The sequence below is a fragment of the Ustilaginoidea virens genome, chromosome 2, assembly GCF_000687475.1.
Source record: "Ustilaginoidea virens chromosome 2, complete sequence".
Classification (NCBI taxonomy): Eukaryota; Fungi; Ascomycota; class Sordariomycetes; order Hypocreales; family Clavicipitaceae; genus Ustilaginoidea; species Ustilaginoidea virens.
In genome coordinates, this window is record NC_057317.1 from 1899271 (window position 1) to 1924353 (window position 25083).

Sequence of the window (25083 nt, forward strand, 5' to 3'; positions counted from 1 at the left end):
GTGGTGGGTAGTCACTAGCGTGGTGGTTAGTCACTAGCGTGGTGGCTAATTACTAGTGCGGTGGTTAGGGTGGTTGGAAAGGCTGGATATAGTGGGGCTGCTGACGTATTATATACGTGGCATAGCAAGCATTACGGGGAGCTTTCTTACTGGCTACCTTGGATGCCTGGGCCCACCCCTCCTTCGTGTATATATAGGATAGCTTTTCCCCTTCTTTCTAGATAGTAGAAGGGCAGCACAATCGAGTCTGTTAATGCACTATATGCCTCTTAACTTCTTACCTTCTCTGCGTTTTCTGGTTATCTTATATTTGCCTTGCCTTTACACTTGCCTTGCTTTATAGCACTTGTATAGTCTTAGGACTTGGTGAAAAATCTAGTATTTATACTAAGATTAGTTCACAGGTCGCAGACAGTCTTGTGCCATCTAGCTAGCTAGTAAGGCTCTGCTTTTATAGTGACCTTGAGAATTGCAATATATACCTTTATATCTTCGCCCGATTAAAGGCCCTTACGCCCTCTCTTTATACTTGGCTTACCCTAACCCCCGATTCGATACTGCTTGCTTTCTACTAAGTACCCCCCCTATAGCCGATCCGCTGCCGATATAGCCCTAACAATAGAAAATTCCCTTACTCTTACTCTAATACCCCTGCGCGATATATATGCTATATAGCCGGCGCGCGTACTATGCAGCTAGTACTACCCTGCTTGTATAACCTCTACTTTACTTTCGAATTATAGTGCACTAACCTGGGACCACCCCTCCCCTATAGATACTAGACCTACCTTTTTCTGGACCTACTTTCTTTAGATCGCTCTCGCACTCTTCTTAGCACTACTGCTAGGTACGATCCTAAGCGATAGCGTACCTACCTTCCCTATGTGCTAGAAACCCGTCGGCCCCCCTGGGGGCCTGACTCCCTAATCGTTATAATTATACTAGCAGGAAGGGTTTTCCCCCTAGACCTCGGGTTTTTCCCTTCCGGATTATTTGCCGGAGTACTAGATAGGCAATTCTAGCTTAGAATAGCCCCCTAGAGTAATTTAATAATAATAAGGGGGGGATAGGGTGATATAGCCGATTTATTAAAGAGTAGCTTACTATTATATAAGTATGGAAGGCAGAATTATTATATATAGGGTTAATAGGGCAAATAAAAGAGTCTTTATTATCTTTATAGTTAAGGCTATACTTATTAACTAAATATTTGAATAGCATATTGCGAGAAGTGAATATTATATAGTATATTCGATAGGCAGACTGCATTCCCTAAGCAAAATGGGGTTGAGTTATTACAATAAATTATGCATCCTAAATATCGGCAGTTAGGGGAGGCAGGTCTACCTATAATTCCTACTAGGTAATATTAATTTAATCTTTATCTAGATATAGTTGCTCGTTAGGAGGGAGAGGCTCCTTAAGTTTAATAAGATTATCTTTATTAAGTTCTTCCTTATTAATATAATAGGCAATAGCTCTCTATGGTTAATACTACTGGTTATTATTGAACCTATTTTACCTATATTAATTATTTTGCCTATATTGGTTGAATTATAGAGGGTTATTTAGACCTATAAATAGTTGGCGCCTATCGGGTTGACTCGGCTGCTAGTTAAGATTGCCTAGCGCCGATAGTCTAGCTATAGAAGTAGGTAGAGGCTAATAAGGTTAACGAGCCTACTGCTATTAAGGGGCGTATAGCTAGCGGTACGGCTTTTAGTAACTATTATTGTATTACTACGGGAAAAACCTAAGTTGAATAGGTCGGAGGGGTTATTATCCGGCAGAATATAGGGTAAATCGTTAAAAGCATTAAGTTACTGCGGTTTAGGAGATAAAATACTCTCTAGCTAATTGCTAAATTATAGGTTCCCTATTTCGGATGGAAATAAGGAATTCATTAATAGATATATAGGCATCTAGAGGGTCTAGTAAGGCTTGGATAAATGCTTTGAAGCCTAAGTAGACTATCTAAAGCTAAGAGAGCGTATTACGCCTAGCTACTCGAGCATTACAGAGAAGATTATATATAAAAGAGGTAAGGTCTTCTCCTACTGCATATTTGCAGAAAGAGTAGTAAGCTTTTTTAATATAAGCTAATACCTTCTATTAGGGTTTTTTAAAATATTTAGTAAGCATATAATATAGCTTATTGAGTGAAGTATTATCGAAGAGCTGCCTATTAGCTTCTATAGTGAGTCTAATATACTAGTTAAGGGCATATCCTTAGAGATAAGCTATCTAAACTCTTTTAATAGTAAGTTCAGAGTCGACTTATACTAAAGTCTGCAGACGTTAAGTAAAGGCAAAAATATATATATAAGTTATTACCTTTGAGTTAGATATAATACTAAGTCCTTTAGGGTCCTCTAGGCCTAAGTCGAAATATCTAATATTAACTACTTTAAGAGTATTATAAGAGTTATTAGTGATATTAGAATTAGAGGTATTACCTAAGCCAGAGGGGGTAGGGGTAATAGCCTATCGGTTAAATAGAGTTATTAAGCTATTATTTTAATAGGCGATTTATTTATTTTATTTTGCTATCTGTTTAGCTAAACGAAGGAGGGCGGCCGTTAAATCTTAGGGTGCTGCTAAGGGCTATCGAGATTAAGAAGTATTAGACGATATAATTGATTAAAGTGGTTCTTAATGGGTAAACTATTTAGACTATTTAGATGGGTTTTACTCTATTAAAGGGGACTATTAGGGAGTAGTTAATAGAGACCTTTCGATTGACTGTATAATAGTAGAGAGTGATCTAGCTTTTTCTCTTTTTAGTAGGTGAGTAAGATAAACTAATTTGTTAATATTGAGAGTTCTGCGTAAGTTGTATAAGTGGTTTGATTTATTAAGGGAGTAGTCTGATTTTTCGATAGATAGATTACTTAATGTATCAATAAGGTTATCGACTAGAGTATTAATGCCTAAAGTTAGGGAAGGAGGTTGGGTATCGATAATATTATTTATTATTAGGGCAAATTGCTAGGCCTTTTTAGTCTACTTTTTTAGGAAGGAAGTGAAAGAACGGTATAACTTAACCCATTCAATAGGGTAAATAGTATCCGCGTCGAGTAGCGAGAAATTTTCTACTAAGTGTGAGGTAGTATCTCATTAACGCTAAGTAAGTTATATCGATTATGGATGACTTATCTTACAGAAGACGTAGAGGCGCTGCGAGTCTAGAATTAAGTCTTTACTAGGGGAGTATAAGGATATAAATGGCTTTAAAACGATGCTGCCTTTTCTTGACTTTTCTTGTGAATAGCTTTAAAAAACGAGGGAGTTTAAAAACTTATCTATTTCGTCTGTCTAGATGGCTATAGGGAGGAATATCGCAGGAAAACGGCGGCGGGGCTCTGCGGTATTATTAGCGTTGAAAAGAAAAAATAAGAATGTGTTTAGTTCTGGTTCTGGTTCTGGTGCTATGTAATTGCTACTAATTGTTACGATCAATAAGGTCAGAGTATGTATTATAATAGGCTTGGTTCTTCTCTCTAGCTAATGTCTATGGGGAGCTAATCTATGCGTATATATATATGGGTATTATCACGTGAGGGTGTCACGTGAGTGACATGTGATACGACGGCTGGCTCGTGATGGCTCGTGATGGCCCCCACCAGCGAACCACTTTTCCTGCCATATGTCCCCCAGTCAAACACGGGTAATTCCGTGTGAAGCTCGATGCCTCTTCCGCAAGCCTTGGCAGAGCCAGCACCGTCAGCATCAGCATCAGCATCAGCCAGCACCATCACCACCGTCAGAACCAACTTTATCGCAGCACAGCTTGGCCTTCTCCTGCCATTAGTTGCCCACGGACTTCTGAAACGGCTCTCGTCACCGCACTGCCGTCATCATGACCGAAACTGTTTCCTCGACGCCGCCGCCTGCGCCGTTGCGGTCAGCCTTGAAGTCTGATGCTGACGGCGACAGAACCCCTCCCGCAAGTGGCATTCTCAAAGGTACGTCGGACTGCAACCTCATTTGCTTGCAGCTGTGGAGGCGTGCATGGCTCTTGCGATCCCCGAATCAGTTGGTGTTTGTTTGCATTTGCCCTTTGCGCCGAAGCCCTCCGCCCCAGTCCCTGAACACGGCCCCTCTTCAATGCCATGATTCCGACGTGGGCTTACAAGAGTGTGCAGCTGTGCAGATAACGGAACCTGTTCCCGAGACGGAAGACGAGGCACAAACAACAAAGGCGTTCCGCGCCGGACCCAGCCGTAAGCTCAGTGGCAAACCGGCCTCTACCAAGTCTTCCGTCGCCGAAGGTTCGCCGGCCCTCCGTCCGGATGACGATTCTGCTCACTCTTCTGGCTCTCACCACCACCCTCACCGGCATCAATACTACGCCGAGAAGCTCCTGGCTCAAGTATCGGATTGGTTAGAGCATGCCAAGAAGAAGAAGTTGGCTGCGCACAAGCCCAAATCTCGCCGTCGCAAGTCCAACTCACCGCCTGACCAGGGTCGCTCCCCTTCTGATCAGCCTGGCCGTCAAAGGTCCGACTCTATGGACTCGCAGTCCAGCGACGTCTCTCTGGAAAAGCTCGAAAACATTCTGCGAGACTCCCTTTCCTCTCTGGGGCTGAGTTCCATACCTCAGCATCCTTCCAAGTTTCCTCGTCGTCGACGTGCAAACTCTAAACCGCTTTTTCACCGTACTGCTTCTTCTGACACCGACTATGTCGACGGAGATGCTGTTGTGCCCAGCTGCGACGCGTGGCTAGACAACTCCAAGACGCTCAGCTACACTGCCGGAGCTGCAGGCGTTGATGACTCGGCAGGACTAGGCAAGGCGGACAAGGACAAGGACCCTTGGCTTGTTTTCAAGAACGAGATTATTCGCATCGCGCACACGCTGAAACTCAAAGGCTGGCGACTCGTACCGCTGGGAAGCGGGGATGCCATCAACGTCGAAAGATTAAGCGGGGCTTTGACAAACGCAGTCTACGTTGTAACTCCACCAAAAGAGATTGACGACTCTGAGGGGAAGAAGCTGCCCACCAGGGTGCTTCTTCGCATTTACGGGCCCCAGGCAGAGCACCTCATCGACCGCGAAAACGAGCTCAAGGTTCTGCAGCGTCTTGCGCGCAAGAAGATCGGGCCTCGTCTACTGGGGACCTTTCAGAATGGCAGGTTCGAGCAGTTCTTCAACGCCATTACCTTGACACCGTCCAATCTGCGCGAGCCCGATACGACAAAGCAGATTGCCAAGCGGATGCGCGAACTCCACGAGGGCGTCGATTTGCTACCACTCGAGCGTGACGGAGGGCCCAATGTCTGGAAGAATTGGGACCAGTGGCTTGCAAACGTCGCCATTATCATGACCTATCTCGACAAGCAATATGATGAGGCCGATGCCGATGCCGGCGCAGGCCAACATGGCTCGGTCGTTCATGCCTGGAAGGCCAATGGATACGTGTGCGGCGTCCCGTGGGAGCAGTTCAAGAACATGGTGGTTAACTATCGAGCTCACTTGGAGAACTGCTACCAGAGCAGTAAGAGCATAAAAGAACGCTTAGTTTTTGCCCATAACGACGTAAGTATACAGCTCTTATTTACTTGTTGTGATTTGTAATTTCCTTTCTTTTTTTTTTTTTTTTTTTTTTTTTTTTTTTTTTTTTTTTTTTGCCTTTGAAGAGGTTGGGGTTGGAAGGGCCCAGCCAAAGCAGCACTAAATCTTTTCCTCTTGACGATAGACTCAGTACGGGAATATCCTCCGAATTCGTCCCGACGATGAAAAGTCGCCTCTGCTCCAGGCGGCCAACAAACACAAGCAGCTGGTGGTGATTGACTTTGAGTACGCTGCCGCCAACGTGCCTGGTCTCGAATTCGCCAACCACTTCACCGAGTGGACGTACAACTACCACGACCCTGCAGCATCCCACGCCTGCAACCATGAGCGGTACCCGACCCCGGAAGAGCAGCGGCGCTTCATCAAAGCGTACGTTGATCATCGGCCCCAATTCCCCGCGGCCAGCGCAACGCCGCGTTTGCGTCCGCAGGACAGCGGCTCCTCAACTCCCGCGCTCAACCCGACGGCTTCCAGCAGCTCCATCGTCGACTTCATGCTGGACGCCCGCGTGCCCCCGGGCGGTTGGACCGCGGCAGAGAGGGCGCGAGAAGAGCAGAGCGACTTGCAGGTGCGGGAGCTAATGGAGGAGGCGCGGCTGTGGCGACCTGCCAACAGTGCCCAGTGGGTTGCCTGGGGCATCGTGCAAGCCAAGGTCCCCGGGCTGGACGCCAACAACGAGCCCGTGCCGGCCGAGGCGGCGCGCAAGGCGGAGCAGGAGATTTCGCACGACGAGTTCGACTATCTAAGCTATGCGCAGGACCGCGCGCTGTTCTTCTGGGGCGACTGCGTGCAGATGGGGCTGGTCAAGGCAGAGCATCTCCCCGAGAAGCTGAGACGGCGCTTGAAGGTTGTAGAGTGCTGAGTAGTGGCCGTCGAGTCGACGCGTTAGTTTATCCGAATTGCGCGAACTGCAATGTTGCATGGCCATTTTGTCCATTCGCCAGCATTGTTGTTGATATTTTGCATCCCCTGACAGCTGTTCTCTATCGACTTGACTACGGAGCAGTGAGCTGGCCGGCCGCTCTCGCCAAATGCAGACACGCTTTCGTGACATGAATGGGCTGCGCAAAAAAAAAAAAAAAAAAAAAAAAAAAAAAACCCATCTACGCATCCAGCTTCAACCGCTCCAACATGGCGTCAATCTTGCCCAGCAGCATCTGGTAACTGAGGGCGTCCGACGCAAACTCGTCTTGTGCCTCGCCCCCATCCAGCGCGGGCACAGCGCATGCCGTCCCGGCGGACGACTTGGCGGCGGCCTCGGCACCGTCGCCGTCCCCCCTGTCCCCCCCCCGCATCATCTCGTCCAGGCCGGCATCCTCGAACCGCAGCCTGAAGCGCTCGGAGAGATGGTACCGAATGTCGTCCAGCAGCTCAATGGTGTCGGTCTCCTCGCGACGATGGATGCGCTCGGCGCTCTCACGGATGAGGTCCTGGAAGTCTGGGTCGTCGACGTAGTCTTCCAGCCGGTTGGCGAGGTAGCGGGCGGCAAACTCCTCGAGGCGCTGGACGCCGAGATCCCAAGCCGCGTGGATGACGTCGTATATGTTGATGGGCTCCGTCGGTGGGGCCGGGCCGCCCTTGCCGGGGACGCCGTGGGCGAGGGGCGTGTCGCTGGTTCCGCTGCCGAGGGTGCTGATGGCCTGCGCGGCCTTGGCCTTGAGCGCGTCGAGGAGGAGCATGTCGGCGGCGTAGAGCAGGTCCAGGGCGTGCTGGAGCGGGCAGGCGATGGTTTCGGTGTAGAGAAAGGTGAGGACCAGCTCGAGGACGGCGGGCGAGAAGTCGACGGTGACGATGCGCAGGTGCTCGGCGCGCTGGGACTCGACAAAGTCCCCCGAGAACATCTTTGCAAAGTACTCGCTGCGGATGAGAACGGCTTTGTGGACCGGGTACAGGGCGGCTGACCTGGGGGGGCGCCCCGTCGCCGTGGTCGCGTCGGGCTCGGGCTCGGGCTCGTCCTCGTCGGCTTCGTCCGCCCTGAGCAGGACGTCGGCAAAGGCCGGGTTGTCGTGCTTCCACCCCACGTCGCCGACGCGGTCCGCGTCCACCACCACCTTGCGTCCCAGCACGCTCGACCGGAAGAAGTCGCCGAGCTGGGCGAGGGCGCGCTCCTCCTCGTCCCGGAAGCGCTGCCGGGCCAGGCGACGATCGTGGCCCGCCATGATGGCTTCCCACAGGTGGTCGAGCCCGAGCTGCCGGCTGATCTTGTCCAGGCCCCTGGCGACCTGCTCCTCCGAGACGGAGCCGCCGGGCGGCGCGAGGTCCCGCGGCAGGTCCGCCAGGTAGATGTGCCCGAGGACGAGGCGGACCGACTCGGCGGGGACGGCGCCCGCGAGGCTCCACGAGGTGGTCCCGGGCTGCGCCTCGAGCTTCCTGCGGAAGTAGGGCGTCCGGGCGGCGAGCATGAACTTGTGGAGGTGGAAGGCCTGCGACCCGGAGGAGAGGGAGATGTCCGAGGTCCACGGGACGGTGCGGGTGAGCAGGCTCGCCAGGTGGCCGGACCAATAGACGTACGGGTCCGACGTCTTGGAGAAGTCGTACTGCAGGAGGAGGTTGCGAATCCTGTCGTTGAGGGCGTTGTATATGCACCGCTCTCCTTGGAACGTGTTGCGCTCGGCGAGCGCGCCTTTGAAACACCAACCCGCGCTGCTTAGCGGGTAATGCAACTTGGCCGAACGACGGGGGGGGGGGGGGAATTTTGACGCACCGTACCTGACTCTAGTAGCAGCTGGACAAGCTCATAATGCCCACAGAGGCTGGCCTGCCATTTTCCCATTCAGCACGTGTCGGACGGCGGGCTGGCAAACTCACAATGATGAGAGGCGTGCAGTCGAAGCGATCCTTGGCGTTGATATTGACCCCCTGGCTGATGAGCTCCTGGCATCTGCGGAGATCGCCTTTTCGACAGGTCAGGATGAGCTGGTTGAACTCGTCGCTCTCCTCGAGGGGGTTCTCGTCCCGAAGGGCGCTGCTCTCAATCAGGGCCGTCTCCTCGCCCAGCTTGCCCTCCAACTCGTGCTTGGGGAGCACCATGCTTCGGGACCGTCGCCTCGGGGGGGATGCTCGGCAGGAGCCCGCGCGTGCATGAGGTCTGGCGCGGGCGTGAAACAGGGCCAAGTATTCTTTTTTTTTTTCCCTTTTGGTTATCTCTGTTCCCGTGAGACAAGTCGACGCAGCTAGCTTCTTCCATGGCATGGCGACTTCGGCCGTTGGAGCCGGAGCCGGAGCATTGAATGAATTCTTATCGATAAGGCACGAGGGCCCGTTGCCGTGGCAGCGGTGGGGCGTGTTTACTCCCCCCCCGGTCCATATGCCCGCGGTGCGTCGCTAATTTTTGCTTGCGGCAACGAGTGGCCAGGCGCTAGAATCGGGGACCCAAGCTTCTCTTGCTCAGGCAGCGTTTGACTTGCGGGGGTCCCGAAAAGAACAAAGAAAAAAAAGCGAAAAGAGAAAAGAGGGAGGAAAAAAGAGACGGAGAAAATACACCTCCTTCGATGTCACAGCCACCCGCAGCTCTGCTACCAACATCATCATCATCATCATCAGCATCAGCATCAGCATCGGCATCGGCATCGGCATCGGCATCAACAGCCTTCCCTTACTAACCCGCAGCAGGATACCATTCTCTCTTTATTGCTTGTTTTCTTCGCTTCCCTTCTTCGCCAGCCGACTCGACGCAGCAGCAGTCCTTGTCGACGTTGCCGGCGAACAGGCCCCTTCACCAACAACCTCCCCAGTGCACGCACGACTGCTTTTATGGGTTGCTGACGCTGCATCACCCAGACCGACGACCTTGGCGCCAAGCTCCGCAGAAGCAGTCTTGGCCATGTCATCAGAAGACAAGTACGACACGTTGGAGAAGATTGGTAAGCCCGCCCCATGTGCCTTGCGTCTTGCGTCTTGCGTCTTGCGTCTTTGCCCGGTGCTGACCGGCTCGTGCGTTTGTCCTCGACTCGAAAACATAGGCCATGGTTCCTTTGGCGTGATTCGCAAAGTCCGTCGCAAGGCGGACGGCTTCATCATGTGCCGCAAGGAAATCTCGTACCTCCGCATGTCGCAGAAGGAGCGGGAGCAGCTCCATGCCGAGTTCCAGATCCTCTCCCACCTGCGGCACCCCAACATTGTGGCCTACTACCACCGCGAACACCTCAAGGCCAGCCAGGACCTTCACCTCTACATGGAGTACTGCGGAAACGGCGACCTCGGGCGCGTCATCAAGGACCTGCAGCTCAAGGGTCAGCGAGCCCAGGAGAGCTTTGTTTGGAGCATCTTCAGCCAGCTGGTCATGGCCCTGTACCGATGCCATTACGGTGTCGACCCGCCAGACGCCGGTGCCAGTCCTTTGGCCTTGACGCAGGCAAGCGCCTGCAGCACGCCCAAGACTCCTGCCGGAGCCATGACGATTCTTCATCGCGACTTGAAGCCGGAGAACGGTACGTTTCCGTGTTTGCTTAGAAAACCCCCCCCGGGCCCCGTCTGTTTCCTTTACTGATCATTACCCCAACATTGGTGAATTGCGCGGGTTTTTTTTTTTTTTTTGTGTTTTTGGGAAATATAGTGTTTCTCGGCGAGGATAATTCCGTCAAACTCGGCGACTTTGGCTTGTCCAAAATGATCAAGTCGCAGGACTTCGCGTCCACCTACGTCGGCACACCCTTCTACATGTCTCCCGAGATTTGCGCCGCCGAAAAGTATACGCTCAAGTCGGATATCTGGTCACTAGGATGCATCATCTATGAGCTCTGCTCGAGGGAGCCGCCATTCAACGCAAAGACGCACTACCAGCTCGTCCAGAAGATCAAGGAGGGAAAGGTCTCGACCTTGCCCGACATGTACTCGCCGGAGCTGAACCAAGTCATTCGGGACTGCCTCAAGGTCAATCCCGACAGACGGCCAGACACGGTGCAGCTGCTCAACTTGCCCCTGGTTAAGCTGATGCGGAGAGAGAAGGAAGTGGTCGACCTGGGCAGGTCATTGTGCGCCAAGGAGGACCTGCTCCGTAGGAGGGAGAAGGAGCTCAACGAGAGGCTAGCCCGTCTCGACAGAGAGCGTGAGATGATGCGCGAGGAGATTGACAGCTCCCTCCGCAGGGAATGGGAAGTCAAGGCACGCCTCGAAATTGACCGCCTGGCCAACCTGGAGATTGAGCAGCTGCAGAAGCGGTTCGAGGAGGAGATTAGAACGCGCGTGGAAGCAGAGGTGCAGAGACACAGACTGCTTGCCGTCGTCAAGCCGGAGACTGTGTCGGCCGACGACGACGACGACGACGACGACGCCGCCGCGGCTAAACCAGACTGCTCCCGGTCTTCTGTCGGTGGAAGCAGCAGCGACGAGCTGCCCCCGTTGGTCGCCGACCTGATCGAGTACTCCCTCGACAGCCCGGACGTGTCCAAAGAAGCCAAGCAACAGCAGCAGCAGCAGCAGCAGCAGCAGCAGCAGCAACAACGAGCGGCACGCACGCCGTTTGGTCGAGCGCAGACCATGTTTGCCGGCCACGCCGCCGGTACGCCCATGGACGTCGAGATGGCGTCGCCCAGCCCAATGGCCATAGCCAACCTTTCGCTCTCGCCGCGCCGAAACGGGGCGACCAAGGCTCCCACCACGCACAGCGGCAACATCTTTACTGCCAATGCCAATGCCAATGCCAATGCCAACAAGGTCCCGGCAGACGGTCGATGGGATCTGCGCGAGCCACTGACAATCGACTCGGACGACGACGACATTGTTCCCTCGCCCACCAGAAACGTCCGGTCAGCCAAGAACCCCTTCACGTCCAAGAACCGGCCGGTGCTCACGTCGCAGAAATCCTGCCCCCTCAACCGCCTCAGGCCCCAGTCCTGCAACCCTGGACTGGTTTCCAAGCAAGCTCTCTCCGCCCACCAGCCGGACCCAAGGCCGCGGTCGCCGACGCGCCAGATCAGCAAGATTCCGTCCATGGCCAGTCTGCAAGCCGACGCGGGCGCCGGCGGCCTGGCGCGCAAACAATCCGCCAAGAAGGAGAATGCCGGGGCGGAGGGCCTGAACAAGCTGGCTGCCAAGAACACCATCAAGGGCAGGACGCTCGTCGAACTGCAACAGGCCCGAGCGGGAGGACGACCGGTGAGCGCCACCGCCGCCGGAGGGCATGCCCTCGAGAACATCAGCCCTAAGCGGGCGGCATTCAAGGAGCGGATGGTCGGCGAGCTCAGAGAAAGCGGCGGAAGCACCACGAGCGGCGGCGGCGGCGGCGGCGGCAGCAGCGGCAGCACCAGCAGTGGCGGCAGCACCAGCAGCAGCGAGTCTGTTGCTGTGTGGGACCCGGAGCGAGACGAGATGCCGAGCCCTTTTCTCGTGAGGCAAAGGCGGGTGTAGGACGCCCGTTTCTATCGCTGAGGACCATCACGGGGGGGTGGCTGTTGCTGGCATGCGCCTGGTGTGAAATGAAGTCGTGCACATCTTGACTGAAGGATCTCACGATGTGATATTACATACGAAACTGGCACCAAGCAGACGTCATGCCGACGGCCATGATGGTTGTTTATTCCCTCTTTTATACTTTTGTTACCTCCCGCGGGCCCCCCCATTTTCGTTTCCTTTGCTCCTTTTTTTTTGTTTCTTTTTTCCTTCTTGTTTCTTTTCTTCTTTTTTTTTTCTTCCGTCATTTTCTCACCAGAGCATCTCCAGCATCTCCATCATCATTGCTTGGAAAAGTCGCATCAGGAAAGAGAAGCTGTCATCTTCCCAGCAGACGGGGGGTTTTGTCCTGGAGCGAGAGAGCACGAGTCTTGGGTAATCAGACGACGGGGGCAAGGGGCAACGATAGCCACGGGCATGTCACGGCGTTTTTCGGGAGTTGCTTTGGACGGACTCGAGGTTCCCGCACGAGATGCGGTCTCAGCCGCTGCGTGTTTTCTCTCTCACTCTCACTCTCACTCTCACACTCACACTCACTCCTTTTTCTTTCTTCTTTTTTCTCTTTTGTGGCGAGGTATTGGGTCATGCTGCATTCCTGCATGGCATGTTGGGAGAGGAGGGAGTCTGGCGCTGCAACACCGGATTCAGGGTCTGTCGCGGCGGATGGGTTGGCAGAGTTGGATGAATGTAGATATGTGGGCGCGACTTGGCGGCCGTATGCTTATGACGTGGTCCTGACTGGTTTGCTTCATTAAGTGTGTCTTTCTGGCTGGATTCCTACTCGGTACTGGCGATGTTGTTGCGCCGCCACCATGACCGTGGCCGTGACTGTTGTCCAACCAGAGGCCCATCACGACCGAGTAGTGAGTGACAGTGACGGTGGTTCGCGGCCCGCCACGCACCTGCAAGCTTCCATTGCATGCCGGGGAACAAGCCCGTCCCGTCCCGCACGTGCACGAGGCCGCCGGGATCATCCCGTGCAGCCAATCCACCGGGCCGCGTGGCAGTTGCAGTTGCTCCGCCGCTCGGCAAACGCACGCCCGCCACGGCGGACGGGTTGCGAAACCGCGGCTGGCACGGGCGAAGGAACCACAAGGACGGGAGAAAACAGCACATGAGACGAGAGGGGGCCGCGCAGACGAGCGGGCGTGCCTGCGAGACGTGGTGTTTTTGTTTTTCCGACGCCCGCGACGGTGTCAAGATGAGAGGGGGGGTGTGTGTCGGAAGAGGTGCAGAGGAGGAGGGAAGAAGAAGGCGTGAAGAAATAAAGCTTTTAAAAAAAAAAAGAAAAAGGTGGGAAAAGAAGTGCAAAGAGAAGGAAGAAGAGGAGTGGAAAATAAAGTGGAAAAAAAAAGAAGCGAGAAAAGAAGGGGAAAATGTAATAGAGGGAAAAAAAAAAAAAAAAAAAAAAAAAAAAAAAAAAAAAAAAAAAGAACAAGCGGAGTGGGAAATAGGAACTGGACAACAAGAACAAGAGCAGACAAAAGCAACAAATGGCCCGACGGAGCGGCGGCAAAAAAACACACGTACAAAACACCCGCCTCGCCAGAAACAACCGACGCCCAAAACCACCCAGTCGACGAGCCCGAGCCGCGAGGCCATATCCCATCTTTGCGTCAGCCGCGAGGCCTGCATCCCATCTTGAGCATGTCCCCTCGACACAGACATCCATTCCCGTACACTGATATCGAACACGCCATATCGCATAGAAAAGGGGGCAAAAACACAAAGACTACAGAATCAAACAGCAGCTGAAGAAGACAACACCGTGTGCCGTCCGTACAGGACAGCCTGGTCCTCGGCAGGTGCGCGTGCAAAGGCTTCAAGACAGGGTTCAAAAATAAAATAAAAATAATAAAAATAATAAAAATAAACCAGCGTCAGCGCTTGTGTTTGTGGGTTGAGCTGTGCCTCTGCGAGTGCGGGTGAGCGTGTTTGCGCGACGACGACGAAGACGACGAGGGCTTGTGGTCGTGGCGGCTGCTCGACGACGCGCCGCTCGTCTCCAAGTCTCTCTCGAGGTTCTCGACCCTCGAGCGGAAGCCCTTGACGATTTCCTTGATGCGGGCGATGCGGTCAAAGTCGAGCTCGAGCTCGTCGAGCTGCCGCAGGATCTCGGTGTATCGGGCAATCTCGGCGTCGGCGCCGTCGATGACGTTTCCGGCGCGGTCGTACTGGACCTGGGTGAACATTTGCGCTTGCTCGCTGAGGCGACGGATGTTTTGCTCGATCGAGGCCATCAGCCGGTCAAAGTGCCTGGCCAGGGCGGCGAGGGAGGAGCTGTCGAGAAGCAGCAGGCCTTGGCTGCTGGCTCTGCTGGCGGCGCGAGAGCTTGTCGATGCTCCTCCGCCGTGGCCGAGCGCTGCTTGCCCCTGCCGCAGCAGCTGCACCTCCTCCGGAGTGAGGCCCAGTTGCGCATCCGAGACTGCGTTTGCGTCCATGACCGGGGGTATGGGAGGGGGTGGCCGTCACGCACCACCGAGGCGCGCTCGGAAAGACGAAACCTCGAGGCTTAGGGGGGGGGGTTTGGGCTCCGATTGTGAGTTGCGAGTTTCGAGTTGCGAGTTGCAATTCCGAAAACCACAAGTGGCGATGCTGCCGATGCTGCGATGCTGGCGATGCTGGCGATGCTGCCGATGCTGCCGATGCTGCCGATGCTGCCGATGTCGGGCGGGCTTTACGGGGTGCAGGTTGGGTATTTGTTGCTCAACGGCCCGTGTAATCCGCATTGGACAGCAGCACGCCACGACGTTTTCTGGAGTAAATGCTGTCCCGGATGGCGTGGGCGTAGCCTTGCGCAATGCAGCATGGTCTCGGAGGAGCAGCGAGGGGGGAACAGCAGTTCAGAAACGCCGGCCGACCAAGGCGCAAGAAAGGAACCGGGGAATTGGGTGCAAACAAACGACTGCACGGTGAGCGGTTGCGTCGACGTTGAAGCTAAGCGCGCAGGATGGAGCGGGCACTGAGCACAGGGCTGTTGGTCCGTGGTATAGGAGGGGCAGGGGGTACGACGACGAAAGTTGTCTCGGGCTGGATCGAGGGTTGCGGACGGCGGCGGATGGCGACGGCGACGGCGACGGCGGGATTCGCTTGTTTGTTCAAAACGGGCGCCTCTGGCGAACGCAGACCCGCGAGGCGGGGATTTCGGTCGGATCAACGGTTCGTTCGACCTGGGTCCCGGCCGACAGCGGCACGCACGCAGACGAGATTGGTTTCGTTTCAGGCGCGTGGCGGAAAACATGAAAACATGGGTGGTTGCCCCCGTCGACAACCAACCGAGGTCGGGGAGGTTGACGAGGTGGTTCGACGAGGTGGTTCGACGAGGTGTTTCGACGAGGTGGTTGAAGAGAGGCCTTGGGCTTGGGCGGATGAGTACGGAGTACGGAGTATTGCTTGACTTGTCACTGGTCAGGGAGGTGGACCTGGTGGGGCTCGGCGGGAGTGGGGCATCTGAACATGCTGGTGCTGTTACCCCGGAGCGGCTGCCTCAGCCACTTGAGTGAGTGCGCCACTTGCACGATGACTACCAGAAAGATCCACAAAATCTTCCACAAAATCCACGACAAACTCTGCTTGCTCGCAAGAGCTGCTATCCCCCATGACAGGGCAGCCCATCTACCTACGCATCTGCAACCTATGACCCGTCGGGTGAGCGATATACAGCCATCTATACAGACCCGACGCGCCGCAATGGACGCAAGCAGCAAAGGAGCGCCACACATCCCGACTCTGCGCAACACTCTGCCCGTTGGAACCTGGTGCCAGGTGCCTGCGGAGGCGTCAAGCATTGCAAAATACGCAGTGCAAGTGCCCAGGTGCCCAGGTTAGCACCGGCATCATGCTACAGACACGGAGAATCAGTTGAACCACGTCACTCTCCGGTCTCCACACGACCCGACCCCCGACCGAGCCAGCTGTAGCTCGTGCGAGCACTTCGTCCTCGGTGCAGACGCAGAAAGGCGCGATGGATTCAACGACGGCATGTGCAAGTGCGGCGCAGAAAGGTGCTATCAAAGTGACACGAATCACCACGGCCCTTTGGCTGTGGCCCTTCCCGGAACGCGTCGGCTCGACTTTCGAAATCTTCTCCAAATGCGCGACTTTGCGGCTCGCACCAAGTCGCAGCGTGCTACCCGGATATTTTGCCTGGCCGTGGCCTGTTGTCGCTCCATGTTCCCGACTCGCCCTCATTGAGGACTCGATTTCCGCCCAGTCGTCACGAGGGTGATATCTGGCTTCTTCAGCTTAGCTCGCCTGGATAGCCGCGCCTGTTCAGCATCAACCCGCCCGACGCTGCATCTCCGGCGCCCTCTCGCTCCTCTGCTTGTACGCGTACGGCTTTGAGCCGTGGTCGCCCGCCCGACGGAACCATCGGCGACCATGCATTGACCCAGCTTTTGACGCACGCGCAGGCAAGCTGTTCAAAGGCGGAAAGGGTCCTTGCGGCCGCCGTCCCTCCGCCATGGCAAGCTGGATTGTGAGGCTGGCGACGAGACGAGGCAGTCCGACGCGCAACGCCGCATGCGCCCGGCTCTTGTTCCCGCTATTAGCGGTGCCTGCTCTAGGAACTGGAAACGGACGGACCAGCCCCCCCTACCACCTTATCCACGAGGGCCAATCGATTCGCCGGATGGAGCCCCAGGAGGGCATCGCGCCCGTCTTCGCGGTATAGCCTCTTACCAGCTTGCGACTCGCCTCCAGTGCTCAAGCGACTTTCTCGCTCCGTCAATGCCGTGCGTCCTGGGGCGCGTTGCGGGCACCGGCCCTGCTTGTGGCGGACTTGACATCCTCCGGAGCCGCTGCGCCGGTACTTGCTGCGACATACCAGGTCGGCGAGCCGATGCTTTCTCACCCGTCGGTTTCGACCGCCTTGTGAAGAGCCTGCCGCCGGGGCCTGCGCGCCCTTTTGAAAGCAGCGAGGCGTTGCTCTTTGCCGCCGCGTCGCTGTTGATCCGGCCCTCGTACAAAAGAAGCAGTTTCGCTGATTCAGCTGCCGTATCCCTTGAGGGCGTCCGAGGAACCACCGCGCGCAGTCACTCCACACAAGACCATGGATGTTTTAGCCACGCAGACAACCGTTCGCCGGCATGCGTGTTGGAGACGCCAAACATCCGCGCTGTCATTTGCGCACCGCGTTAGCGAGAGCAGAAGCCACCACCAGGCAATGCTGCAGCTCCAGGCGCTTGCGCTGGATCGCGGCTCAGCCTGCAACTCTTCAGCCTCGCGCACAGCGGCAAAGCTCAATAGTGAAGCCAAGCCGGGCGACCCCGCACCCAGCAAGGCCATGTACGACAGAAACCTTCAGCTTCCTCTCCCCCGAATGCTGCGACACTGAAGCAGCGCTCTCTACACGGGCGGCTCGTCCCGGAGCGCAATGGTACTCGCGTCATGTCCGGCACCAAGGAAAAAGATGCCTTTGTTCGATGCTCACGCAGGGGATTTCCCCGTCCAAGATCCCAGTGCCGCGTCGCGGGCTATAATACCCAGATCCCCGCGCTTGCCACAGATGCGCTGCCCGCAGCAAGCATCCGTATCAACGGGATGACGACGTATTCCGAAACGACTCATTGCCGCCGGGCACCCATCGAAACGGGGGGCCCTGTGCGAACCGTCTCTCGCCTTGCCGCGCCACCACTTGGTGCCTCGTCTCCCATCCTCAGTCTCGGTCATTACCTCCCGTCACTGCACCACTGCAGCATTTCATTCCGCGCCGGCTCGGAACGCCAGACCGGTCCAACTACTTTGCCTCGCGCAGCCTGTTTCCGCCCGCGCACCGGGTTGCCTCAGGGGAAGCCCTCTTTTGGCAAAAACCCACCAATGGCGCATTTCTGCTCGCAGCCCATAAAACACGCGCCCTCCTATCTCTCCCTCCTGACAGCCGTCCTGGTTCCCGCTGCGCAGCGGTCAAGTACATTCCCTAGCACTGCACCAGCACCAGCACCCGAGCAGCTCGGCTCACCAGCTGCGCGCGGCGGCGCGTGATGCCAAGCACCCGCGCTCGCGACGCACCGTGCTTCTTTTCTCTGCGAAGCCACCACGGGAAGAACTGAGGTGTGTGGACACACAAAGGTTCACCGCCGGCCAAAGATTGCATGCGCATCATGCGTCTGGACAAACGACTTGGAGTATCCTGAATGTTCTGGACAAGACTTTGTGGGCGACTGGTAGCAGGGCACTGCTCTTGAGCATTCGACGAATCGTGCTGGACAACTCCCTACTTTGAAAGGCCGTTTGTCCATCGCTGCAGCTGCGGGACTCCTCTACATTGTCTCCCTTAGTCTTGCAAGATGAGGTTTTACGAATGCTCTCTAGAAAGCTTGGAGAAGCATCCATAGAATGATACGCGGGAGCTGGTTCATGCTCAAAATCGTCTTATTGTGCCATCTTTTGCTACGCAATGGACACCATGATACCATGGTGTCTGGGCTTTCCTTGAGGGACCTAGTAAACGCCTTGCTAAAGGCCCGCGGCCGAGGAAAACAAAGAATTATAGTAAAGAAATCCAGGTTCTTCACCCCGTCAGTACGAAACTTGTCATATTTTTGTAGCAAATCAAGTCCATCTCTTGTTGGACGCCCAGTCATTTGTGTCGATAAGTCATCCAATTTTGTCCCCCCAACCCGCGCCAGAAAGGGAAAAAAAAAAAAAAAAAGGCAAAAGGAAAAGATAAGAAAACCCGCCTGTCCAAGGAAACAGGGAAACAGCGAGTATCGACAAAAAAGGAATCTATCGCAAGAGACAGATCGAGCAGCAAGACAATAAGACAACACAAAGATCATCGCAGCCAAATCATCACCGCATGTGGGGTCGATCGGTATCTACGTTGAAGCTATGGCATCCTCGCTCGTGACGTTTCATGTTGCTGCGAACGCTAAAGGCCTTGCGACACCCGGCATGCGGGCATCGGAAGGGCTTTTCTCCTGTATGAGAGTGGCTGTGAATTCGCAGACTGCTGGGACGGCTGAAAGCTTTGCTGCAGGTAGGGCAAATATACCGGTCTTGGCTCTGAGGATACGACATGCCGTGCATGGGACTCAAATAGTGATGATGCTGCCAAGGACCTGTTGAAGAAACAGCGGCATACTCTACCGGAGTCGTGGCTTGGGAATAGTTCTGCGGCAAAGCTTGATGATCGTAGAAACCCGAAAGCTGAGCATGCGAAGACGAGGATGTGCTCGGTGATGCTGCAGGATCAAGATAGCTGTCGAGACTCTTTGAGCTCTGGAATGCTCCGGGCTGATGCGGCTGGTAAGTTTCCGGCGGCTGCGCAAGTTGACTTTGAGGTATTGAGGATTGTTCCGAGTGGGGATTAGAGGAGACGTCAGGCTCGGTTGGGGGAGGTGTCACTTCGAAAAGGTGCCTGGCAGCAAAAACACCGTTGCCTTGATGGCGACTTTCAAAGGAATCTGTTCCTAGCGGTGGCGTGGGAGGGGAAGACCTTGGCTGATGACGGTGTTGGTGATGTGAATATCCACTGTACGCACTGACAAAAGGTGTCTCTTGTCGTCGGGTCGACGAAGTAAGTTGATCGAAAAACTCAGAGCCCCTTCCCGTCCTCCTAGACTGGCGTTGTCTCTCAGGGCTTTTGAGCTCAGCACGAGATTCAGAGGCGGAGTCTGGAGACGTTGTAGTGTTGGTCGAGCCGGCATCAGCGATGCCCAGTAATTTCGAGATGGAAGGAAGCGAGAACTTTGCATCATCCATGGGCGGTGGAGAAGGCAGTGGGTGTGGTGCGCATCTACACCGGTTTCCCCCAAAAGAGGGACGAGGACGGGCTATGGAAAATGTAGCCATTGCCCCCCTTGAAAGACTGATCGGGGGAAAGAGCAATGTCGAGCCGGTAAGAAAAGGAAAAAAAAAAAAAAAAAAAAAAAAGGCCCAAATTCCCTTGATGTCGGTGGCGAATAGGTCTGATAACCTGGCGAATTGGGCGGGACTCGAGGGGAAGGTTGCCCCGTTGATGTGTATTCTGATGGACCCGACTTTCAGCCAACTCGAGGTCGAGGTTGCGATGATGCGGTGACGCTCAATAGGTTTCTGGTTAGTGTTCCTACCCTTGTTGAGCGGGATGGGTGCTCCTGGTCCGGTTAACTGTGCTGCTGGTGCATCTGGTTCTATTATATGTTGCTCCCAGCCACGTCTAGGGGCCAACCTGGAGGTTTAAGTATGACGAGTCTGAGTCGGGTTCTCGGACCAGGCAAGGTGCTAGAATCGGGTATGGAGAGTCGATCTGGTGCGGTACATGTATCCTACCAGCTGTACCGGTACCGGGCAACCGGGGTCCTGTCTGCGAGCATAATCTGTGTTTTTCGCAACATGACAAATTTGGTAGTGGGCCGACCCTTGCTGAACTGAACGATTTGCCCCGACCCGATGAAGCAGCCCGGGGAGAAGAAGGGGTTTGTGACAAGATGCCTCGCAGTAGCTCGGTACGGCGTAGGGAGGCTCGGGAGGTGGGGGTGGTGGGAAGAACTGGCATGGTCAACAAAAGCGAATAAGTTCCAAGCAAGGGAAGCCGGCGGGGGTGGCAGCTGCTCGGGGGGGGAAGCGACGAGACGAGAGGCGGACTGGGTTGAAACTCGAGGGAGGGCGCGAGGAAGGACACAGGGCAGCAGGAGCGAAACAGGGCAGGAGCGAGGCAGGGCAGGAGGGGGTGTAGTGTGTTGGGTACCTCCTCTCTGCTCACTGCAAACAGCTACTTCCTTGCCTGATACCGCGGTACATTTATGCAAGGGTCTCGCCCCGAAGCCCCTTTCAACGCCCCATGTTACGATGGCGTTTGCTTCTAGCGTGAGCAGTCGATCAGCCGCGGATCGAGATGGCGTACGGAGAGCTTGCCAGGGAGCTTAGCGGTTGATTTGCAAGGTGGCGCGGCACCTTTGAATGTCATTCGGGTCCAATCATGTACGGGCCAAACGACGAGAGTGGGTAGAGGATGGTGGGTTTGATGCAAGGTTGTGTGGGAGGCTGGCCAGTGGCCAGTGGCCACCCTACTCCCCCCCCCAATGCCTATTGTTCGTTTTGATCGTGTCTCTTGAGCCGTGTCTCTTGAGCCGGGTCTTGATCCGTTATCTCTTGAGCCCTTGTCTGTTGAGCTCTTGTCTTTTTGAGCCGCGATTCCCTCCCACCCAGGCGGCCGTCAGGACTCAGGACTCAGGACTCAGAGTCGCGACTTCCGTCTCAGTGGTGAGGTGACGGGGTTACAAGGACCGGGACACGCCAGGCACTACCGAGGACTTGAGTGAAGACAGGTACCTGCCTCCTAGGCCATGACTGGCTGCACGTACCCAGCAGCGTTGACCAACTGTTGACTGACTGGGCTTTGTCGGCCTACTCGATGCTCGCAACTCAACTCCTTTTCACACGGACGTGCGCTTCTCCCCCTAGCATGACTCGTCCGTCCTCTTGTACTTGTACGGAGTACATGTGTCGTCCTCTTAAACTCCGTATCGTCCTCCTGGATCGTAAACCATTCTTGCTGGGGCAGATGCACCCAGGCGTTCTGTTCTGATGGACCCATCCCGTCCGTCCGTGTCGGAGGGAACATCTTCTCACCCCCCTCCCCTGGCTAGTCTCACTCCCCACGGCAAAGCTGTGCAGCAGCAGCAGCAGCCGCAGCAGCAGCGGCGGCCGGCATCCTCCCGCAACACATACGAACTTGGGTAGGCGGCAGTTGTCTCAGACAGCTGGTGCTCTGGGAGCGCCAAATGCAGACGGAGCCTGGATGCTTTATTCTCTCATGGTTGCGTCATCATCTCCCAAGCAATAATCACACCCTTGGGGACACCCCCCCTCCCCCAGGTCTTTTATTCCCGTCCTTGGCTCCCGACTGCCGGGGAAACAAGACCAAACTCGTCGAGAAACTTTTGTATGGAGGATGCAACCCAAAGAAAGGTTCAAAGGGGTCTTTCGAATATCAACCCTACCAATTCCCAACGGCAAGCAGCAAAAGAAAGGCATCCAACCCGCCCCAGACTACCTAAACCAGCGTCGCGCACCTCCAGAGTCCACCCTACCGAAACCTGGGGGGCAAAGGGCGGGCACAGAGTGACCCGACGGCGCACGCACGTTGGACGATTTCAGACTTTCAGCCACCCGCTTCTGGCCTTGGACGCCTAGGGAACGCCCCGTCGCCGCGTGGGAGACGGCTGGGCGACCCCGCCAAACCATGAATCCTGCCACGGCCACTGCCACGGCCACTGCCACTGGCTAATTTAGGGGGAAGACGCCCATGCCCGTTCAGAGCCCCGTTTCCAACAACAGAAATACACATGGCCTCGATTGACAACAATGCCGGTCTTGTCTAGCGCCGCGTGGCTGTTTGCATTTACATAGCGCCCCCCTTGCTACTCCCGGCCTGTACTTCCCTTGCCGAGTCGTAGTGCAGTTGTATGATTGAATCCCTCTCGGGCAAATCGTATCTTCGTATCCGATATTCTGAAAATCCGAACCCTCAACCAATTTCCCTGCTGACTCATCCTCCCCGCGCGCGCCTTCTGTCCGCACCTACAGCCTGCAGGTATGTACCAGACTGTAGCTTCTTCCCGTCATAGGCCACGGCACTGCTGAAACACTGGTCTGCACCTGCCGTCTTCACGTTCTCCTAACAGTACCTTATGTAGCCTCTTGGCTTGTGGACACCCTTGCGACCCACCTCACTTACTCGCAGACAAATCATGATTGTTCAAAGCTCACAGCCTCCTCAAGGTACATACTCCGTAGGCAGGTAGTTGTGTTGCAAACTTTGCCTAAAAGAAACCTGGGCAGCATGAGGTTTCTGTAATCCCGCTTGTCTCCTGTCTGATTGGCTGTGAACCCTTGTTCCGGCGTCTCCACGCCTCCGCCGGCGTAAAGGGCAAGTTCTTGGTCCTAGGATTCAGTTCATCTTTGTACAAATGTTTGGAGTGGCAATAACGCCGCTAAGCCCGTGGTTTTGCGTTACTGCGGGGATGGAGCTCGGGACAGGAGGAGTTCCTATGCACCATGATGAACGCTTTGTCTAGACTCCCAGGCTGTTATCCTATTGTAAATCCCGACAAGAGGCGAAAGGGAGCGGGTCTGTCACATGCTTGTGCCGAGACTCGTGGCACTTCTCTGGCCAATCTGTCATCGATTGTGTGCCCAGGAACAAAATGAGATCCGCAGGTCTGTGCTTGCCGCCCCTTACCATCTGCCGGATACCAAATCCGCATATTAACTACCTACCTAGGTTCTATCTCTACCTTGTCGGGATATGATCCTTTGCGTGATAGGTAGGACACGGTCCTGGCCCATGCACCACCTTCCGTCGCCCCACCTTCCGTTGCCCCACCTAGCTCACCCGACGGCGGTGGTCCAAACGGGAAAAAAAAAAAAAAAAAAAACCTTTCCATTTCCTTGTTAGCACTCATGGATGTCAGGTTTTTAACCTTGTTTGAAATGTTTCATGGATTGGGTTTTGCAAATCCCCTTGGCTCTCACCCAAAGCCTCTCGTAGGTCCCTTCACGGGCAGTTTTGAGCGACCGTCACTTTCCCTGGTGCCAAGGCAATGCAAGCCAAACTGCCAACTGCCAACTGCAAACTGCGGGCCTGGGAGACGGATTCCTCAGCCAAAAACCTAGCTCTGACAGCGAGGCATTCAAGCTTGAGAGAAGCTTTGCGATTGGCCAGAGACCCCTACCCTAAGGTTCGGGTTGGTCATGGAAAATCTCCCGGTAAATGTTGGCCCTGCTCGGCCCACAAAAAAATTCAAAGTAAATTGGTGCTCTGGTGTGCAGTGTGCAGCGTGCAGTGTGCACCGCTGCAGTCAATCCTTCTGGGCCAGGAAATGATCCAGTCTCTAATAAGCGAGGTCTAAGCGACTAGCAAACTTCATAAATGATCATCACATAGAGAGTGAGTGAGTGCGCTACCACCAATAGATTCTTTGTCCAAGTGTCAGATAGAGAGGGGTTTTTACTAGGACACATGAAAGGGTTGATGTTGCGAGATGGTAAGGGGCCAACGTCGGGAATCGGGATGTTGGGCATCATTAGTCTTTGCATAGATGTTGTCAAATAGAATCACAGATAGGCAAAAGTCTGGGCCCAGGTTGAGAAAATTCACCATGTACGAGCGAGGATAGACTACTGTTACACGTATTGTCCAATTTCTACGGAGTACATATCATGAGGTAGTTAGTCAGCACTGAGAACTAAAATAGGAGTGGAGGTTAGGAGGTAGTTACCTCAGAGACCTCCTCACGGGAAGGTGCTACACAGGCACAGATGGAAAGTGCGAAAAGCACGGAAGGGGCTCTTCACGCGTACTGGACTCGTGGGGTAATTAGCCCCCCACCCCCTCCCCCTCCCCCCACTTTTTTTTCGGCCAAAAAAGGCGCTGCGACCAAACAAATTCTCGGATTAACTCTGCTGGCTCCGGGAAGATTTCACACGCGCGGAGGTTCGGAGGCTGTTACGTTACCCATTTGCTGTGAGTCTTGTAACGACAAAATTCGATAAAACGCTTTCTCTCGCCTTTCTCTCGCCTCTCAGCGACGAAGAGGTCGGAGAGCTATTGGATCAAGGATGTGCCGCAAATTTAGGACCGCCGCGAGACATGGTCGACCGACTTGGAACTGAACTCGTACGCGTGCTTCACCGGCCTGCTTCTTACCGAGTCTTGATTTTCTTTCTCTCGCGCAAATCTGAACCATAACAAGATCTGGTGTTGCTCGGCGCATCATTGGTCTTTGTCAGCTCGATTTGCACCCAAGCCTACCTATCAGGTCTGGAGCCCGGACCCAGCTTTTGCCACGGCGTCTGGAGAGGCTTAGGTAGGTAGGTACTCCAATGCCCATGTCTTTCGGGATCATATCTGGTTGATTGACGACGCGGTGGTCAACAAGTCTCGATTCATGGACATTTGCCAATATCAGCCATCGGCGACAATTGCGAATTTTACAAGCATGACTGAGGAAACCTACATCAAAGCGGCAGGTTCGCCAACACCCCAATTAGTCGTCGGATCAGATGTGATCAACGCCTTCGGGCGGCAGGGGGGTAGGGGGGGTTTCTGGGACATGCATCTCCACGCGACAGGTGGGGAGGGGAGCCAGGACAAGCCAGCCCTGCCACAGCACAGCTCTACCCCTGGCCAA

The 25083-nt window shown here is 54.7% G+C and overlaps 6 protein-coding genes across 6 annotated transcripts; 3 read left to right on the plus strand and 3 right to left on the minus strand.

Annotated features, from left to right (window-relative positions):
* Positions 1 to 3859: 3859 nt before the first annotated feature.
* UV8b_02261 (uncharacterized protein) lies at positions 3860 to 6437 on the plus strand (the record flags this gene model as incomplete). Its single annotated transcript, XM_043139759.1, has 3 exons — positions 3860 to 3965; positions 4146 to 5539; positions 5700 to 6437. The coding sequence occupies 3 exons, from the start codon at positions 3860 to 3862 to the stop codon at positions 6435 to 6437; spliced, it is 2238 nt and encodes a 745-aa protein (XP_042995693.1).
* A 241-nt stretch (positions 6438 to 6678) lies between these two features.
* Positions 6679 to 8605, minus strand: UV8b_02262 (uncharacterized protein; the record flags this gene model as incomplete). The annotated part of the gene is made up of 3 exons (XM_043139760.1): positions 6679 to 8198; positions 8285 to 8333; positions 8384 to 8605. 3 exons carry the CDS (start codon positions 8603 to 8605, stop codon positions 6679 to 6681), a joined length of 1791 nt encoding a protein of 596 aa, XP_042995694.1.
* Positions 8606 to 9398: 793 nt separating this feature from the next.
* Positions 9399 to 11923, plus strand: UV8b_02263 (uncharacterized protein; the record flags this gene model as incomplete). Its single annotated transcript, XM_043139761.1, has 3 exons — positions 9399 to 9438; positions 9538 to 10005; positions 10131 to 11923. The coding sequence occupies 3 exons, from the start codon at positions 9399 to 9401 to the stop codon at positions 11921 to 11923; spliced, it is 2301 nt and encodes a 766-aa protein (XP_042995695.1).
* Positions 11924 to 13845: 1922 nt separating this feature from the next.
* UV8b_02264 (uncharacterized protein) lies at positions 13846 to 14406 on the minus strand (the record flags this gene model as incomplete). The annotated part of the gene is made up of 1 exon (XM_043139762.1): positions 13846 to 14406. The coding sequence occupies one exon, from the start codon at positions 14404 to 14406 to the stop codon at positions 13846 to 13848; it is 561 nt and encodes a 186-aa protein (XP_042995696.1).
* A 2080-nt stretch (positions 14407 to 16486) lies between these two features.
* On the plus strand, positions 16487 to 17104 carry UV8b_02265 (uncharacterized protein; the record flags this gene model as incomplete). The annotated part of the gene is made up of 1 exon (XM_043139763.1): positions 16487 to 17104. One exon carries the CDS (start codon positions 16487 to 16489, stop codon positions 17102 to 17104), a length of 618 nt encoding a protein of 205 aa, XP_042995697.1.
* Positions 17105 to 18757: 1653 nt separating this feature from the next.
* UV8b_02266 (uncharacterized protein) lies at positions 18758 to 19669 on the minus strand (the record flags this gene model as incomplete). Its single annotated transcript, XM_043139764.1, has 1 exon — positions 18758 to 19669. The coding sequence occupies one exon, from the start codon at positions 19667 to 19669 to the stop codon at positions 18758 to 18760; it is 912 nt and encodes a 303-aa protein (XP_042995698.1).
* Positions 19670 to 25083: the final 5414 nt, after the last annotated feature.